General features: G+C 36.9%; 4 protein-coding genes across 4 annotated transcripts in view; 1 reads left to right on the plus strand and 3 right to left on the minus strand.

Moving 5' to 3' along the window:
* Window positions 1-265: 265 nt before the first annotated feature.
* Window positions 266-3,992, minus strand: LOC119410198 (tRNA (guanine(10)-N2)-methyltransferase homolog). The gene is made up of 11 exons (XM_037677110.1): window positions 3,906-3,992; window positions 3,294-3,359; window positions 3,145-3,218; window positions 2,940-3,021; window positions 2,732-2,824; window positions 2,508-2,642; window positions 2,274-2,430; window positions 2,105-2,185; window positions 1,796-1,960; window positions 602-674; window positions 266-404 (listed from the first exon to the last, which is right to left on the minus strand). The coding sequence occupies exons 1-11, from the start codon at window positions 3,990-3,992 to the stop codon at window positions 266-268; spliced, it is 1,152 nt and encodes a 383-aa protein (XP_037533038.1).
* Window positions 3,993-4,836: 844 nt separating this feature from the next.
* si:dkey-29b11.3 (actin-binding Rho-activating protein-like) lies at window positions 4,837-5,358 on the plus strand. The gene has a single exon (XM_037677277.1). The coding sequence runs from the start codon at window positions 4,837-4,839 to the stop codon at window positions 5,356-5,358; it is 522 nt and encodes a 173-aa protein (XP_037533205.1).
* Window positions 5,359-7,332: 1,974 nt separating this feature from the next.
* On the minus strand, window positions 7,333-11,285 carry hint3 (histidine triad nucleotide binding protein 3). The gene is made up of 5 exons (XM_037677112.1): window positions 11,126-11,285; window positions 10,682-10,799; window positions 9,527-9,596; window positions 9,298-9,424; window positions 7,333-8,000 (listed from the first exon to the last, which is right to left on the minus strand). Exons 1-5 carry the CDS (start codon window positions 11,261-11,263, stop codon window positions 7,953-7,955), a joined length of 501 nt encoding a protein of 166 aa, XP_037533040.1. The 5' UTR covers window positions 11,264-11,285; the 3' UTR covers window positions 7,333-7,952.
* Window positions 11,286-17,768: 6,483 nt separating this feature from the next.
* The window catches only part of LOC119410200 (nuclear receptor coactivator 7), a gene marked incomplete in the record, with an annotated part of 46,473 nt that continues 45,392 nt past the window's right edge, over window positions 17,769-18,849 (minus strand). The window contains 1 exon segment of the mRNA XM_037677113.1: window positions 17,769-17,880.

The following is an 18,849-nucleotide window of genomic DNA, read 5'->3' on the forward strand; positions in this document are numbered from 1 at the left end:
AAGGGCCTTGCTCAAGGGCCCAGAGAGGGGCAAATAAGGGTGGAGGCAGGTGTGGGTGTTTCACCTTTCCCACCCACATTTCGATGTTGTCTGTACCGGGAGTTGAACCGGCGATCATCCGATCACGGGCTCACCTTCTCTAACTTACAGTTAGGGTTCATCACACACAGACTGAGCACAATGAGGCAATGCAGTGCAGCTGGAGACCAAACCGATGACCTTCCAGATGGAGGTGATGTTAACTGATGATACAAAGTGTGTTTACTCACTCAGGTCTGTAGACAGGCAGCCAATAGACGAGCCTCCCACCCATGAGCAGGCGGTGGGCAGAGAAGTTCAACAAATCTGAGAAGATGTCACTGAGGTTGTACACCTGGGAGACAGGTACATGGGACTCAGTGTAGCTGGAGAGAAAAAAGAGCAACAACAAAAGCTTTTCAAGTTTCTCCAAGTGACTGGTGAGATTATATAACCACCAGTAAATCCTAGACTTCACGTTTTTGTTTTACAACTTTATAAACTTTACCAAAAACTACTTAATATCAAAAGCGAGTCTAGAACTGAAGACTGGGCATGTTTGTGGCATTTCAGGTGGACTTACGTGCCATCGGGGGGTTTATTGATGCCCTTGTGGGAGCCTGTTTTTCTTGTAGACTCTCTGATCCCATATGGAGCTAAAAATAAAATAAAATAAAAGCAAATAATTTATTTTATCTAAAAATTAAAAGCAGAATTTGTGTATTTTTGCAAGTGTGACTAAAGTGCATATATATTTATTGTTTTTTCTGGGGTATAACTGGGACCATGAGTACTCAATTTCATTCCACCTCCTGTACCACATGTGATGTGAATGACAATAAAGAACCTTGAACCATAGCTGAGTTTATAATCTTTTGGAACAGAAGTTTTCATAGTTCTGTACACAGTTTTACATTATTCCTACAAAACTACTAAAGATGTTCCCAATTTAGTAGAGTTGGAGCCTTACATCTCCAAAAAATAACTTTTCAAAAAATTTAATTTTAAATTAACTGTGTGTTCAGTGTTTCTTTGGTCATATGTTGACCATAATGCTGAAGGTCATTAACTTTTACAGATGTATTGAATTGTAAAATAAAATAAAATAAAAGGTTGTTAACAGCTGATACAAGCTCTGCATTGCAGAAAGAACACGTCTGTTAAAACATCATCTTATGATACTAATGACATTAAAAGGTAAAGTCACTTTTTTATTAAACAAGACAGTTATGAAGCGTGACTAATAAAGTTGATTATGTCAAATTATGAGCATGTAGACAAATGAAAACATAACAGTAACAATATTTAAAAGTTGTGTTGTATACCAAACTGTAATTTTATGTAAGGTTTCTGGATTCATGTGCATTAATCCAGGTAGAAAAATCCAACAAAGTTAAGTCAGGTCCTCCAGATGGTTTCTTATAAACTCAGTCTTATAAATAGAACCTTCACATAGTGGGTCAACCAGTTTGGTAGTGCTAAGATGGTTTCTGGTGTCTGCCCTCTCCCCCACCGACTCGGTTGAGGATTATTGAGCGTGAATCAGCATGTTTTGAACCACTTTGGCCATGACTGCCTCAAATGAGTCAGCTGGGAGAGGGCGGACTACAGAAACCATCTGAGCACCACCAAACTGGTTGACTTCAACCAGACTTCAGTTAGCAGCACAAAACTACTCTGAAATGTTTTATCTAAATTTAAGAGGCTAACTGATTTTCAATAAGTTCCATTAGTTTTCATGTTTTGTTTTTTTTATTTGAATTAATTCGGGACCTACGATCAGTAATGATTGCGTCAAACAGAGGAGTGTTCCTCCACAACGGCTTGGATGCATCAGACACCATCACATCCACATACATCCTCTCTGTTCCGTATTGTCGTAAGTTAGCTCTGATGTTCTCATCGGGACCTCGCCACTTTTGATTTTTACGGCTGGACCGACCTACCAGGACAAAGAAAGGGTTGTCATATTTACATACTAATTCTTTGTTTCTTAACATAAAAATATGTAAAAAAAAATACAAACAAAAAAACCCCACTTGGATTAAATTCTGCATGTCAAATTATAGCTATGTAGATAATATACCTTTGCCATGAATTGTGTTGTAATCAATATCTGTTCCACAGACATAAGCTCCAAACTGAGAACATGCAACCAACAGGCTCCCTGAGACCATTAGAGAAAAAACAAAAACATAAATGATTGATTTCCATAATGTGTAACTGAATGGAAAGTAGTGACAACATGAACTTACCTGTGCCAACAAACGGGTCAAAAACGAGGTCGTGCTCTTTGACCTTTGCATGATTTGCCATGAGGAATGAGAGGCCAGCATTCATGCTGGTGTTTCCAATAAAATGTCTGTCCTTCACACTGAAGGAGCGAATCAGTTCCCGCTGACCATCTGCTATCTAATGTGTAAGAAGAACAGGTATTCAACTGCAAAGTCCCACTCTCCTCCATTTACAAACCAGTCAACCTATCTTACCCATCTGCCAAAGTAAATGTAGTTGGGATGCTGTGGGATGTTGTTAGGGTCGGTGCCATAATCCTCTAACAAACAGAAGATGTGCTGAGGGTTCGTCAGGTTCACTGTACCTTCAAAGGGAAGATACGCCAAAGCCTAGTGGACAAGACACAAAACATGACATTTAAACACTAACACGAGATATTTGACACTTTTTCCACTTAAAAGCACATTTAAATACTTACATTAATCTTCTTGATTCGGTCTTCAAATGCCAAAGATTTGTTAAAAGAGTAGATGTTGATTTTGTATGTAGACTCTTTGTGCATGTAGGGCTTCTGTAAGGAAATGTGTCATGATCGTAGACATAGAATTAAAAGACTTTACATCTAATATGAAAATCTCAACTTGTGTAAGAACAGGTCTATCCAACCTAAAAGAACTATAACAAACCATTTTCTCTGATGGGTAGTTCAAGAGGGATGTTTTGAGTTCACTGTGCGTATTGCCATGGCCCCACAGCTCAAATGCAGACCTGCAATGATACTGTGGTATGAACTGGAACTAAATTATAGAACTAAGAAGACAGACTAAGTTGTACGATGTTTTGTCTTTAAAACTGAACACAATTCATCTCTACCAAAGCTAAACCACTTACTTTGCACAAACAGATCTGGCCATAACGCTGCGAACATCCTCCTCTGACAAACTGTCCAGGCACCAGAAAGGAGACTAGAAGGAACAACAAAAAATGCAGATAGTCAAGAGCATGAGGCAATACCTACCAAAGTATGCTGACTTACTAACCTGTTCATTGAAGTTTTCAGTTGGGTGGAATGATTTTGCTCTGAGATCCAGCAGAGACTTTATTTCCTACAAAATTCAGCACATACATGAAGAACAGTGCAAAATATTGTCCTCCTACAACAATAAATCGCGAGTATTGTAAGAACTGAATAGGAAGACTAAAGTTGCACATAAAGCTGATAGAAGACAAATGTAGGGACTAAAGAATACAGAATAAACTCTAAGATGAGTGAACCTTAATTTATTGTTAGTTTAAAATTATTTTACATACTTAAAAATAAGCTATATCATATATAATATACTAAAACATACTATATATTTTAATTAAAATGTTTAGTGCCTTAGTATAATACGTAAAAAATTAAAAATTAAAATCAGAGGAATGGAAAATTCTTACCAATAAAGAAAATATGTTAGCTTGTTATAATTACAAGACAAACATGATTTTGTTTACCTGAAACTAGCAAAACCTAATGAACCGGTACAGTTTGAAATTAGCAAGGACACACAGCGAAAACAGAAGCGTGGGTTAAAGTGTATGAATAAAATTATAATGATGATTTTTTATAACATTTAAACTAACAGACACAGAGATCATTTCAATAACGTTACCGGTAACCTGTAGTCCAGGTAATCATGAGCAAGATGCAACAAATATTGAAGGCATGAGCGACGTGATCGACAAGTGGAGGCAGCCATCTTTGATGCGCCTTCATAATAGGTCCGACTTGAAACCGGAACCTCATTACAAAGTACCGTTTGACGACAATGGTAGGGGTCAGGTAGAAGGGGATCGCCTTCATTTTATTATCAAGCAATGTGAACACTCACATTGTTAAAACACAGATTAAAGCAAATAATAGAATTTAATGTCAATAATGGTACAATAGTGTACTATCAATTATTTAAATAAGCTTGTACAATTTTTAAAAGTTTTATCATGATATTATTACTATTATTCTGTTTCTTTCTCCCTCTGGCTTTCTTTTGTTCACCAAATTATCAATTTACGCAACCCAAGGACGTAGATGAACTTTCTATAATCCTCTTTTCCACAGCACCACAAATAAGAGCCTAATTTTAAAACCACTTCCCCTCTAGCCTTTGATTGGTTGACGACTATAAGCGATTGTCTTCTCATTTACGCCATTGGTCAAGACATACGTCAATCAAATGGGTTTCACCTGAGCATTAGCTGGTGTCATCAGAACAGCGGCACTGATGGTTAGCATTATGAGGTAACTTAAAAAGAATGATTGAACTTGGGCTGCAGTAAAACGTTACTTTCAGTCAGGTAAGAACTAAATTATGATCTTAATTATTAATATAAATGCTTAGTTATGTTACTCTAAAACAATGGCTATTTTTTTTTAGCTCAAAGTTAACTGATAACTTTATTCTGCTAAGTAACATTTTCTTCTTTTTTGTACTAAATCACAACCACTAGATAGATGTAACTACAGACTCACACTTGTGCATTAAATCTCAATATTAATGCTTTGTTTTCTTCTTAGCATTGTAACAGGTTTGTATTTTGTGCACAATGACCAGCAGGGAGAGCACCGTCGCCATGGAAACAGAGAAAGAAGTCAACTCTCCTGCTCAGTGTGAGGGCCACACAGTTTCTGTGAAGGGGCTGAAAGAGAACTGGCAGAAGTGGTGCAGTGAGCACCAGCGGAACCAGAAGCACAACCCGTTCAGCCATGACAGCAGACACAGCGTGGGGGTGTACCAGGCGAAACTTGACTATGGAAGACCCCTGCAGGGGTCTCTGACAGAGCAGCGTGGGCAGGAGGCTCACACACACATCAGCAAAGAGATTAAGAAGCTATGCGAGGCAATAAAGACCATCGGAGAGCTGAAAGAGAAAGATGGGGGTGATGGTGGCAGCAACAGGAAAGTGATCGCTGTGGAGTTTGGGAAACTGTTCCAGCATTATGTGGCCATCTCTAACAAACTGGTGGGAATTCTTTTACGGGCCAGAAAACAGAGACTGGTTGAGTTTGAAGGGGAGATGCTGTGGCAAGGGAAGGATGATCATGTAGTTATTTTTCTGGTGGAGTGATGCTACCTCATGTTGGTGAAAAAATGGCAGGGACCACACTAAAGAATGCATTACATTTGCTTAATGTAAAACTACCTGTTCCTTACACAGTGAAACATGCAAGTCCAAGTTTAGTGTGTCCAACATTAGATTCACATGCAGCTGTTAGACTCATTACACATCTCGAGACATTTTCTGTTTGAATTAAAACCATAATAAATATATACGAAATGACCAAAGAGTGCACATATCCTAGCAAACCTAAAATAGAATATCAAAATCTTTTCTGCTTTTTATTTGCTGCTGGTTTATCTTCTTAAAATGTTTTTTTTTTTTTTTTTTTACATTATAACAACCTTTATTACGATACACATTCTTGTGTTTTTTACACTCAAACAATATGGTATTAAATTATTATGAGGAAAAAACTGTGATCATTTCTTACTTCAAAGTGGTACTTATGTTGTAATAACATAAAAACAATTTGTTATGAACTCAATATTTTAAGAGCATGTTTAAAAGCAAAATAACAATGTATGAACTAAAACACTTTTTACGTTCTATAATGCTATTTTATTTTTATTGGGATGGCAGCCAGTCAGGACTATTCTACTAAATAGCTCAGGGGGTCACAGTTACTGCAGCCAAGAGCTCAGGGGGCAGACATCCAGCAGTTATTATCATTAAGTTTGTTTTATGATTTAAAATCTAGTTTTATTTAAAAATGAACCCATGGGCTGAACTGAGCTCACCCGTCGCCCGATTGCACCACCAGTTGAGTAGCCCTGCTTTAAGTTTAACTTATACGCTTCTCTAAAAACTGACTAAAGATTCAGAACTAACTTTTATTAATGTAACAAAGAAATTTAAACATCCTACTTCAGACGTGGGCAAAATGGCCTGAGGGCCAAAAGTGGCCCTTGAACAATCTCTATCTGGCCCCCAATATTCTTAATAAAAAAATGTATAAAAGAAAACTTAAATAAGTTGATGTAAACCAGCATTTTATCATTGAAACTCATTTTATCAATGAAACTTAAGGAAGTTTAAATTAAACGTCTTGGACAAATACATTGAAAACATTTGGATTAAAACTTTTGTTTTAGGTTTTGTTTCCAGAACAACCATCTCTTACAAGACTCCAAAAGGCAACCTTAACATTTTTTCTACATACTTAGGCTAACAAATAAATTGTCACAAGAATCAGTTTACAGAAAACATGTCTAATAATCCTGCAGAGTATCGGAGACATATTTTATATCAAACATGCCAACTACGATACAAAAACAAAATGGCTGAAAAATGTCCAGATTGTCATTATTAAAGAAAATGTATTTTCCAGTTATCTATGCAGCCCTGGGATTGCTTTCAATATCTTTATTTGGCCCTCTGGGGGAAAAAAATGTAGTCAGACACTGCTCTAGTTGATGGAAAGTATTAAAAATGCTCTCAAAAAATGTTTTACCATATAATTTATTTTAAATTAAAAAATGCTTAAAGTTCATTTTTTACATTCAGTCTATAAACAGCAGCAAAGTTTGGCAAAGCCACAAAATGAACATTGTGATAAAAGATGGACATAACTTCTCAAATTAAAAATAAAACATTTGTTATAAATAAAATGTTGTCGCCTTCATTATACTTGCAGTCTTTTTTTTATTTGCCATGTTGATCATTTTGTAAATGTGATTAAACTCGAGACTTGTGAAGGGTTGTTTCCAAAGAGGTTCTGTCACAATGATGTCCATCTTTCATTTAAAGTCAAAACATTTTTTATTCCAACATTTTTTACAGTAAATCAACCATTGACGCTCATCATTAATTTTTCAGTTTAATGTGCCGGTAATGTTGTGTTGTACTCGACAGCCAGATTACTCAGTGAAGTACCTTTTAATAAGCTTTTGAATACTCCATCCATGTAGTACTTCATGCTCATCAACATAAAGGTACATTTCAGTTCTCAGCTAAGCTGCAAAAATGAGAAAATCTACAATATTTTGTGAATACATTAAAAGTATCTGTTAGGACAATTATGAGTTGTACAAACCAATTTTCCTTCTGATGTCATATTTTATGGTTTTACATGCATAACTTGAGATTTATAAATAAAAGCAATCATGCAAGACAGGAAATGCAACAGCCTGAAAGCTGCGTTGCTGTTTCTGGATCTGAATTTATGGTGATGGTGATAATTGTCTGCATTATCAGAGTACAGCTCGTATTTTATTTAACACACCTCTAGGGTTTTGTAGAAATAATAAATGAGAATAACATGAATTACTCCTTGGTCCACATGGATGATTTTTTTAACGAGGCTAGTTAATTACAAATTAATTCACTTGGTAAAATTATTCAACATTAAAGTGCTTCTCAGGTTTTTGTGACACATTTCAAACACCAGAAGACTAAAGTTGTCTTCATTCAATCTTTACCAGGCTTTGAATTTCACTAAAACTAGAAATGACCTCCCTTCAGTGTTATCAGTTTAAATAATGTTCTCAGCAGCAGCCAGACAGAAAATAACATCTGCATCATCCAAGATGGCGTCTGCAAAACAGACAGCCGGCCCAGCGCCTCGTCAACGTCCAGCTGCCAAGAAAAATGGACTCCAGTGATCAGTCGGCATCTCCTTTGGAGTTGAGAAGCTCAATCAGCTGATCTGCCTGAAAAACAGTCATAAATATTAAATCTTTGTGTTGGCACCTTTTAGGCTCAGCAAGTATTGCAGTTTAGCAGCAAACCCCCTCCCTCTACACATCCACACAAAATATTTCCCCAACTGCACCCCAAACTTCATTTAAATAAAAAATATACAAATTACAAGATCATAAAATTAGTCATTTGAATGCAAATATACACATAAGCAACTGAAAGTTGTGAATATTTTGCATTTGTTTCTAGATAAATGTTAAATACTGAAAGTTTGAATGATTCTTATTACACTCCACTATACATCATATTGTCCAAAGTAACATTCTGACTCAGTTCAGTTAATCTAAGGGCCACACATTTAATTATAGCATCACAACTTATATTTTAAAAAAAAGTCTTCCTTTTTTAATGATAGCAAATTTGTATCAGGATTAGCATGCCTGATCAAAAAATGTCACTTAACTTTTTACATCTGAAATACCACACCACTATCTTAACATATAAAATATTCAAAATGGCAATATTGACAAAATGGTCAGATGTCAGAATGTTGCTAAATATTGTAACATTCTGAGTGTTTTTTGTCTTTAGTTATTCCAGAGAAGACAATGACTTTACTGTGTTAACATGGCAAATAAAGAGGATCTATTTTAGTTTAAAATGTAAACCACGCCCTCTGCTGGAATCAAGTCATTAGTTCAGTACAGACAGTTTCCCCTCATAAAATATTCATTAATAAATGCAAGTTTTGTTGATTTATGTCATTTTGTTTTAATTATGGCAAAGAGTCTGATGGCCCTCACACCAAGTTTGCTCATTGATGCTCAGGAGTAGTATTTTTTTGTTTTGTTTTAGAAACAGTTATCTTGGACCAGAGCAAGAGTTTTGGTAATAAAAAGAGAGAGAAAAGAAAAAAGAGAGAGAAAAGAAAAAAGAGAGAGAAAAGAAAAAAGAGAGAGAAAAGATGGCCCCAAAAGAGCACGGAAAATGCTGTGTGGAAACGAAGGTGTAATAACTCCAGTTATTCCACTATACAGCACAAACATATGCTAAACACACTATGAACTAGAAATTTTACCTACAAAAGAATATATGAGTTCTGTCGTGTTTATCACACCAGTGTTCAACAGTTCCAGCAAGAAACATTTCATCCATCCATCCATTAAACATTTCATGAGAAGCTTTAAGTTGAAAAATAGCCCAATACATTTGTGATTTTGCATAAACTTTGAAGCAAGAAGAAAAATACATTTTATAATCTTAACATTAATGGCAGTGGTCCTTGTAAGAATGACTAAAAGCGCTTACTGTGATGAACCAATAGGAGTTGAGTCTGTAGAAGAGGCGGGACATGAAGCCCATCTGACTGGCAGGGGCCAGGACGTGAAGGTGCAAGTGTGTGACAGAACAGAACGGAGGCCAATGGAAACCAAACCTGCAAACAAAAGAATTTAAATACTCAACATAACATGGCGACTTACATCACCACAGACAAATGATAAAAACATTACACTGTGAAGCACTGAGTGCAGCCAACCTGACATCAGTGAGATCTGTTAATTGGTGTTTTTGAAGAATCTCCTTCCCCACTTCGACCATTCGCTTCACTAAAAACAAGGAAGACATACACTTTTTAAAAGATCTGGTAGTGGTTTTTCCTTCCACTGTCACATCCGTACTCGCTTAAGATGGGAGACTGCGACGAAGTGAAAACTCAAAGCAATCTGCTGGCTCCTTAGATAAATAACATTATTAACTGTTTATTATATATATGAATGTTTCTGTTCAGTGCCCTGAGATGACTTCTGGTGTGATTTGACTCTACAGAAATAAAATGAATTGAAAATAATACTTGTACTTCAATCAGGTGGCATTAACACAAACTATCTTAGAGTTGCTGTAAGTGAGAGTTTACAAAACACTACAGTCCTCATTAGACCGTACCGGACACTAGTCCTACCAGAAAACCGCTATGTAAGTAACTGTAACCTGCGTTAAGTTTTAAAAATGTATTTTTGGGCTATTTTTCTAAATTTTATCAACTGTGGCTTCTTCAAATGCTATAGGACATTACAGAAACACATTAACTATTATGTTGTTGAAATAGTGTGAAGAAAAAAATATAGTTATTAAGACTGATCCATATGAGGTGGACAAAGCCTAAATGTGCTGAGTCAGACCGGCTCCTATCGGTCACATACTTTAGTGAGCCACACTCATCAGAGCTCAGTGCCGAGTTGCAAAGTTTATTCACTTACATGCTTTCTCAATTATGGTTTATGATGAAAAGGCTTTACTGTCTGTTTAGTTTGTACACCCTTTAACCCAACAGGAAACAACCATGATTAACCTCTCACACATGTTCACTGAAATGGAAAGTTGATTTAGGTTAGCTTGTCTTAATTGGATGGCGGAAAGTGTCCAGATGTAGAAAGTGTGACGTCAGTTGGGAACTTTTGTGTGTGTGTCTTAATTGAAAATTTAAGAAAAACAGAACACAATATAACAAGGCATACAAGAAAAAACAAGTTCACATTTGACATGATAAAAACTATGCAGAAATTATGAAGAAAAAGAAAAGAAAATTAACAATTTGATAAAAGATGATAAAAGGTTGCCATTATTGTTGGGAACTACAAATATGTCTGTCCTCCACCTCTGCAGTAAGCACAAGTTTATTATTTAAACTTACCCAAAGGCAAATGCTCTTTGCTGAGTGACTTGCAGTTCCCTACATGTTTTGTTGGAACAACCAGATAATGATGTGGAGCTCCAGGATGTATATCTCTGAAACAGGAAATCTCTTCATCCTGCAATAAAATGTGTTGCTTTTAAAATGTCTGGAGTTTTACCAAAGTTGATAGAAAGCATTGTACTTCTAGGTGGTAATTGATTTATTCAACATTTTACTGTTATTTGAACCAGGGGAGTTGAGCCACACCTAAAGAATAACTAAAACATCCACATCATTTACCACAATGTGTCACCCTTCGTGTAAGGGTTACCTAAAACAGTCCACGCCAAACCTAATATATTAGCTAGAAGTTAACAAACCCGGATTGTTAAAGAGCATAGAGAATAATTATGCTAATCATGCTAACTAACTTAGCACTAAAAATGACCAGATAAATCTCACGCTATGGAGGAGTTCTGTGCCCATCTCATTGTTCACAACTTTGCAGAAAATACACTTCTTCTCATATCCATCAGCCTGACCGCTGCTGGTTTTAGAAACATCATTTTGAGTAGGCTGGGCAGACTGAACACCGGCCATGTCTAAAAAAAAACCAATCAACAGCTTCGGCTGTTATTGATGACGTCATCGATATGAGCCGACTTTTTTTTCTGGCGGATGACGCCACAAAAATCATATAAACATTTGTTTTTAATTTTTATATATGATATCTATGGATGACAATTGAAATTTTAAATTCCTTATTTATGAACATTTTAAATTCCTTATTTATGAACATTTTAAACTCCTTGTTTATGAACATTACCGCCATGTATTGAGTGAAAGTACATTTAAGTTATGTTGACTATAAAAGCTAAAATAAAAATAAACATTTCATTTTTCTAGTTTATTTTACTAACAAAAAAGATAAAGTCAGTGTAGCACTTTTCCATTCTTTTGGTAATCCTGACCTAAAACAGGAAAGGTTTAGTTAAATGTAATGTCAGAAGATGAGGCAATATGTATTTATGTACAGATGTAAAAATCTAGTTTCTAGGGGTTCACCGATTACAGTTTTCTGACCGATCACCGATTTCTAAAAAGTCTGACCTGCCGATTCTGATTTTGGCAGATACCAATTTTGTTTCATAAGCGACACAGTCAGGTGTTATAAGGTCACAATGCACCTTCAATTTCCCAATATTATTTTGTTGAAAAACATCCCCTTGAACAATATCCTAGAAACAATACAGACTTGTTTAACTGGCCATGAGGTAGTGCTCTGAAATATAAATGAAGTTCAGACATTTGTTGTTAAAACTAAACAAATCGGTAAAATCGGTTTCTCATGCAAGTATCGTGAATTTCCCAAAAGGAAATGGGGGCCAATTTATTGGTGCACCCCTACTAATTTCCACTGTATGTACTGAGGAGAAAAGTAGATAAAAGTAATTTTCTAAATCTGCTTTTAATTGGTAGTCCACGAAGAGATCTAAGTCTCTAGAGGTTCAAAGTTGGTGGTGGTCGTACTTCAGAGCTGGTGTTTGGGTCAGCATTGAAACTTGGTGCACCAATATTTTTGAATAATAGCATTAATTAAATTTATAATAATAATAATATTTACTTTGTTAATCCCCAGTGAGAAAATTGATTCTCTGCATTTTTCCCATCCTGAGAGCACACAGCAGGGAGAAGCTTGAGGTTTAAGGGCCTTGTTCAACGGCCCTAGAAAAATTTCACCAAGAGGTTCATATCTAAACCTGAAGAACCACTTTACTGAATGTTTACATTTTTATTGTATAGATGGTGTGTTTTTTAGTTTTCATTCATTCAACCTTTATTTATGCAGGTAAGTCCCATTGAGCCACAAGGACTCATTTACAAGAGAGGTCTGTTTTTAACAAAGATTGATGACAACAGTGGATAACAACGACAACAATAGACATTAACAAATGATTTATACAATTTTTTTTTGCAATTGAAAACAAAATGATAATTAAAAGGGAAAATAAGCGTAGCGAAAAAACAGCTAGATTGGTGTAGAATACTAAAAAGAGTACTCAGATTGGTTCTTGCCAGGAACAGAAACAACTGTTTAAAACCACTTAGAGAGGTCAAGGTTGAAAGCTTCAAATCTTTTTGTAAGATATTCCAGGAAACAGGAGCAGCGTAGGAGAAGGCCCTTTTGGCTAGTTCAGTTCTCACTGAGGGAACACTGCAGGTAATAATGTCCTGAGAGCTCAAGCTGTAGCTGCAGTGACATGTAGGAGGAGATGTATGAAGGCAACAGACCAATAAGTGATTTAAAGATGAAAATGTACCAGTGAGAGAGTTGTTTTTTAAATATACAAAGGAACAAAGTGTTCCAAAGACTTGTGAGAGAAAAGCACGAAGAAGAATGAAACACAGCTAGAAAAGGTGAGACAAATAAAACTGGACAGCGGGTTAAGGAGCAGTGAGAGTAAAGGCAGATGTATGTGGCTTTTCACCTTTCCAACACAAACGTTATGTACCAGTCCGGGGATTCGCATCAGGCTCACCTTCTCTAACCTCTTAACCACTTCTGTCAACTTTTAAAATAGGGTACCACTGCTGTTAACATTTTCATTTAAAATTTTAAAGAAAGTCTGTGTGCGCATTTTATTTTTTATCGTATTGATAGTCAAATTTATAAAATTTTAACAATGAACTTGAACTTTAGTTTTTTCCCCACTGGCTGCCTATTGACATTACCTTTGTAATATTTTAACAAACTACGTCATTTTTCAAGTGTTCTCTTTAATATTCACATCTAATTTTTATTCATAGGCGGTTCCAGGGGGGAGCTAGGGGGTGCTATAGCTCCCCCTGGAAAAGTCATAGCACCCCCTTAGCACCCCCATAAATATCAGATTATATCAGATTATTTTCTTTTTCATCTGACTTAATATTCTTTAATATGTGGTTGTTGTGATATTTTCCTTGCAAAATACAACTAATTAAAACAAAACAATCAATGATTATATTGAGTAAAAAAAATATCCAATTTTGCAACAGGAAATGAACCTCCAAACCGGAAGTGAAAATTCAAGTTACTAAAAAATTCTGTAAACATTTGAAAAATGCATAAAATGCAAACATGGGCCATTTTCTATTACCCGAATTGCCTAGAATAGAATCAGAAAAGGAGGATTTTTTGGAGTCAGACTGCAAACAACAAATAAACAATAATTTGGAAGAAGGGTCAAGCCATCTTCTGCCATCTGCCATCCTTCCACATCTATGAAGAATGCTGCTAACGCTAGTGCTGGACAGCTGGAGGATGGAGCCAGCACGTTCAGCTACCTTGGGCAGTTCCCGGCGAGTCTTCTTCATGGGCTATCCTGGTTTGATCCACCAGCAGAACCCCAGAAAGATGAGTGATGCTCTCAACACTGATCCAGTAAGGAGCAGAAACTGGTGACATGATGCCACTGGTTATGCCATTTTTAGCTGACAACTTGGTAAAAAATCATTTCCTGGCTTGCAGTGATAATAAATGACTTTATCTGATCTCATTAAATAACTTCTTTCAACCAAAATCCAAAGTAAACTATTTAATAAAATAGTCAAACTTTGTCCAAATTCATGCGTGTATATAAACCAAAATAATTCCTGCTCAAAGAATGAATTTTGCCTTAGATAACAGAACTGAGCCATGATTGATTCATTACTATTCTTTGTTTATTATTGTTGTTGATTTTTTGTTTGATTATTTTTGTAATAAAACTTCAAAGACAACTTTGGTCTCTTCATTCAGATGAATATTCATTTGTTCTGGTATAGAAATTAACAGATTCTACTTCAGTGACTGATTCTGATCAATAAAGAGTGAATATATTAATGAAGTTGTTGTTGGTCAGTAAACTGACCAGCTGGTGCCCCACTGTATCCATCCATTATCTTTTACCCGCTTCTTCCATTTTGGGTCATGGGGGTCACCGGTGCCCATGTCCAGCAATCACTGTGCGAGGGGCGGGGTACACCCTGGACAGGTCTCCAGTCCATCACAGGGACACATAGAGACAAACGAGACAAACAACCATTCACTCTCTCACTCACACCTAGGGACAATTTAGAGTTACCAATCAGACTAACATGCATGTTTTGTTTTTGGTCTGTGGGAGGAAACCGGAGTACCTGGAGAAAACCGACTCATGCACGGAGAGAACATGCAAACTCCTCCCAGAAAGGCCCCCAGACCAGGATTTGAACCGGCCCCCACTTTCATGAATGAAAAATAAATTAAACAAATGTAGAGTTGAGATGAAAATGGTGTCACCCCTCTTCCTCCATCTCACCCTTCGTTATTGCTACAAGCTTCTACCCTGAAGCAGTTAGACTCATGAATCCCTAGTCTGGATTATCACTGTGAAAATCACTGTAAAAAGTCACTGTAATGTCACTTGGTTGTTGATATGTGCTGCTGACTATCCATGCTGCTGATCTTATGCTTCTGATTTATTTCATGCTGCTGTGTTCATTCGTCCTCATCTGCTCACACAGACTCGGGTTCGGGCTGCTGTTGTTTGACGCATTGTTTTGTACTATTAGTGCTTAGTGTATTCTTAGTTTAGTGTATTTCTTAGTTCATATTTTAGATCTTATTACCTTTTTTCTTTACAATTTGTATTTTATTGGCTGTAACTGGGACCCTGTGTACATAATTTCATACCATCTCATGTACCACATGTGATGTGAATGACAGTAAAGACACCTTGACCTTGAGAACTGAAAGAACAAATGATCCTTCATAGCACCCTCAGTGAAATGCTTAGCCCCCCACCCCCCCACCCACCACCCCACCCCCACCCCAGCACCTGCAGAAAAATATCTCTGGAGCCTTATCATTCATAATTTTAGTGTTTTTGAGTTGAAATAAGAACTTCATTTCATACATTCTGTATACTGTACTGTATTTAAATTTTTATACCATATCATTTTATTTATAAAGCACTTAAAACAGCTACAAGGCCAACCAAAGTGCTGTACAGACAGAACAACAGACAACACACGAAGCAAAATACAAAATGAAGTAAATCAGAAATATAGACATAAAAACGATGCAGATAATGACGACAAACCAGTGTGGAGCGTACAGGATCAAAACACAGATCATCTTGTGTTGAAAGCTACTGAATAGTAGTGAGTTTTTAAACAGGATTTGAAAACCGAGAGGGAGGGGGCCTGTCTGACAAGCAGAGGTAACTCGTTCCAGAGTCTTGGTCCTGCTACAGAGAAGGCCCTGTCACCTCTGCGCTTAAGACGAGTTCCTGGAACTGTGAGGAGCAACTGGTCCACTGACTTCAGGGAGCGTGGTGGGACATACGGTTGTAGCAAATCAGAGAGATGGGGGGGGACTTCAGTGATTTGTAGACATACAGAAGTATTTTGAACTGGATTCGAAAGTGAACCAGTAGACAGTGCAGTGAGGCCAAAACTGGTGTAATGTGCTCTCTTTTGTCTGTACTGGTTAAAAATCGGGCTGCTGCATTCTGGACCAGTTGTAGTCGTGCAATGGAGGTTTGACTGATACCAAACAGGAGCGAATTGCAGTAATCAAGCCTAGATGTAATGAATGCATGTATTACTGTCTCCAGGTTATTTTTGGACAATATGGGCTTCAGTTTAGACAACCGCCTCAGTTGGAAGAAACATGATTTAACAATCATGTTTACATGATTGTTAAGTTTCAGGGAAGGGTCCATTATCCCGCCCAGATTAGTGACTCTTTGTTTTTCTGACAGGGTTAGAGCGGAAAGGTCGATGCAGTGGTTTGTGATCGTGTCGTTGGGAGGGAACAACATGACTTCAGACTTCTTTTCATTGAAACTTAAGAAATTTAAATCCATCCAGTCCCTGATGTCAGCCAGGCAGTCGAGCAGAGGTTGAAAAGAGCATGTACCATTGTGTCTTAGGGGGAAGTAAATTTGACAGTTGTCAGCGTATAAGTGAAAGGGTATGTTGTGATTCCGGAAAATAGCACCAAGTGGCAGCAGGTATAAAGAGAATAGGAGGGAACCCAGGATGGACCCCTGCGGAAACACACCCCCCCCCCCCCCCATTTAAGCTCTGTCACTGCAGAACTAGACATGATTTATGGTCACCATTAGATGGTGAGAATGTTCACTTTAACGAAATATAATAAAGAGAGAACATTCTGACAGGTGCAGATTTTTCTCACAAATGTTCACAAAATAAATCAGACATATAAATTTGCATTTTTTTCTTATTTCAGGAAACAAAAACAAAAAACACCATAGAATATACAATAATGTAAAATTTGTAAAAAAACACACAAAAAAAATTACAAAAACCAATAAAAATATGAGTTACAAATATTTAAAAAATATATATGTATCATTTGCAATATTGAATTTAAACAACCCTAAATAGAAACAGCTTAATTTCATTTCATTTAATTGTTTTGCACTTGTGGAAATGTTAAGTTTGAATGTGAAATGAACAAAAAGAGTGTCAAAGATGAATTTCTGCTACAGTTGTGACAGACAGTAAAGTTCATCTTATCTTTTAAAAAATAATTAACGGCTGTGGTCACGTACTCCCTAAAGCTGTAGTGAAACGCTGCTTTGATTCGATTTATTTAGTTTGGTTTTAAGCTCCTGCTGTAGGTTTCCAATGGAGGTGGCATCCAAACCAAACCTTTTATAGGAGCTCAGAAGGGCTCTTAAGGAACCCATCATGAAAGAATCATTTAACTTGAGCCGATAGCAAAACTTAAAGGGATAAAACCACGTGTTCTTAACAAGAATGCAGATTCATGTTCATTTTGTTGAACAGTCATGATGTGATGTTCAGCACCAAGTAAGTTTAAACATAAATATTAACCACTTGAAAAAGCTCATACAGTGTCATCACTTTCAGCTAGCACAGTTTGTCAGAATTAACAGATAGCATGGTAAAACCTCAAATGTCGGTCACTTTTGACCCTAGCACTGGTGTTGATGAGCAGTAGTTCAGAGCAGCAGGAACATGAATCACAGGATTTCTTGTAGCCACGTTTCTTTAACAGTCACAGCTCAACCAAGCAGAAATCTCAGTCTGAGAACCAGTCCAAAAGGCTTGGGACTGTACGTGGACTAATCTGCAGGTGCAGACATGACGGAGAACTCTCCGTCAGGATAACAGTGTCTAAACTGCTACTAGCTCTTGAAGTGTAGTGACTCCATGAAGGACAGCTTCGGTGTCCTCGTTCAATACTGGACAGTCCACACTTCAACATCTTGTACGATGAAGTCTTCATGTGTGGAAAGAGGTGCGTTGTGGAAAGTAGGGCAGGAAAAACTGGCTCCATGGTACAAATCAGCATCCAGCCACAGGGCGAAGCCACCTCTGAAAAACAATGTTCATTTTGCAGCTTTTTATTAATTTGTGCAACACTGTTTATTTGCTGTGGTGAGCAGATATATGTTTGACTGAAACCAATAAGAACGTAACTTACCCTCCTCCACCAATGTGCAGAGACTCCCAGTTGCCGCACATGAAGTAGGAGTTCTCACCACTCCATGTGTAGTGCTGCAGAAAGTTCAAATATGGAACATTAGTAACACACACACAAGTGCTGTGCAAAAGCTAAAAATAATGTGGGTTTTAAAGAGTTATTTGCACGCATTGATGAGCTCCTATAGCCAGAGGGTATATAACAGGGCCATTCAACTGACGGCCCATGGGCCACTTCCGGCCAGCGGGTGGCTTCAGTCCGGTCCTCAAATGAATTAAAAAAAAAAAAATTAAAAAAATGGGAGGGCGGATATGAATTTGGGTTCTGTTTATTGCATTTGATTCATTGCAAAACAAATAAATAAATAAAAGGTAACAGTAGGCCTGTCACAACAACAAATTTTGCTAGGCGATTAATTGTCTCAGAAATTATTGCGATAAACAATAATATTGTTTGAAATTTGACAATAATCAGTAATTACTGTCAAATTTAAGAAGACGTTAGATTATTTGTTTTGTGTGTAGTACCTTTTTTGACCATCGGATGGCAGTATAAGACTGATGGATATCCAAAATAAGTTCAATCTGGTCCTCTGGACATTCAAAAAACAAGAAAACAAAAAAAACAAAAAACAAAACAAAGCAAAAAAATGTAGAAACGTTTCGTCTCTCATCCGAGAGACTTCCTCAGTCTGAGGTGCTGTATT

Source organism: Nematolebias whitei, chromosome 5, assembly GCF_014905685.2.
Source record: "Nematolebias whitei isolate Nwh7 chromosome 5, NemWhi1, whole genome shotgun sequence".
Classification (NCBI taxonomy): domain Eukaryota; kingdom Metazoa; phylum Chordata; class Actinopteri; order Cyprinodontiformes; family Rivulidae; genus Nematolebias; species Nematolebias whitei.

Excerpts from the sequence above, each read along its gene's own strand:
- LOC119410198 (XM_037677110.1), bottom strand. The coding sequence starts at position 3,992 with ATGGCTGCCTCCACTTGTCGATCACGTCGCTCATGCCTTCAATATTTG. Across the intron at positions 2,186-2,273 it reads TGACCCGTTTGTTGGCACAG|GGAGCCTGTTGGTTGCATGT; the intron begins GTAAGTTCATGT and ends TAATGGTCTCAG. Across the intron at positions 1,961-2,104 it reads CAACACAATTCATGGCAAAG|GTCGGTCCAGCCGTAAAAAT; the intron begins GTATATTATCTA and ends TTGTCCTGGTAG.
- si:dkey-29b11.3 (XM_037677277.1), top strand. The coding sequence starts at position 4,837 with ATGACCAGCAGGGAGAGCACCGTCGCCATGGAAACAGAGAAAGAAGTC.
- hint3 (XM_037677112.1), bottom strand. The coding sequence starts at position 11,263 with ATGGCCGGTGTTCAGTCTGCCCAGCCTACTCAAAATGATGTTTCTAAA. Across the intron at positions 9,425-9,526 it reads ACAGATCTCACTGATGTCAG|GTTTGGTTTCCATTGGCCTC; the intron begins GTTGGCTGCACT and ends TTTTGTTTGCAG. Across the intron at positions 8,001-9,297 it reads ACTCCTATTGGTTCATCACA|GCAGATCAGCTGATTGAGCT; the intron begins GTAAGCGCTTTT and ends ACTGTTTTTCAG.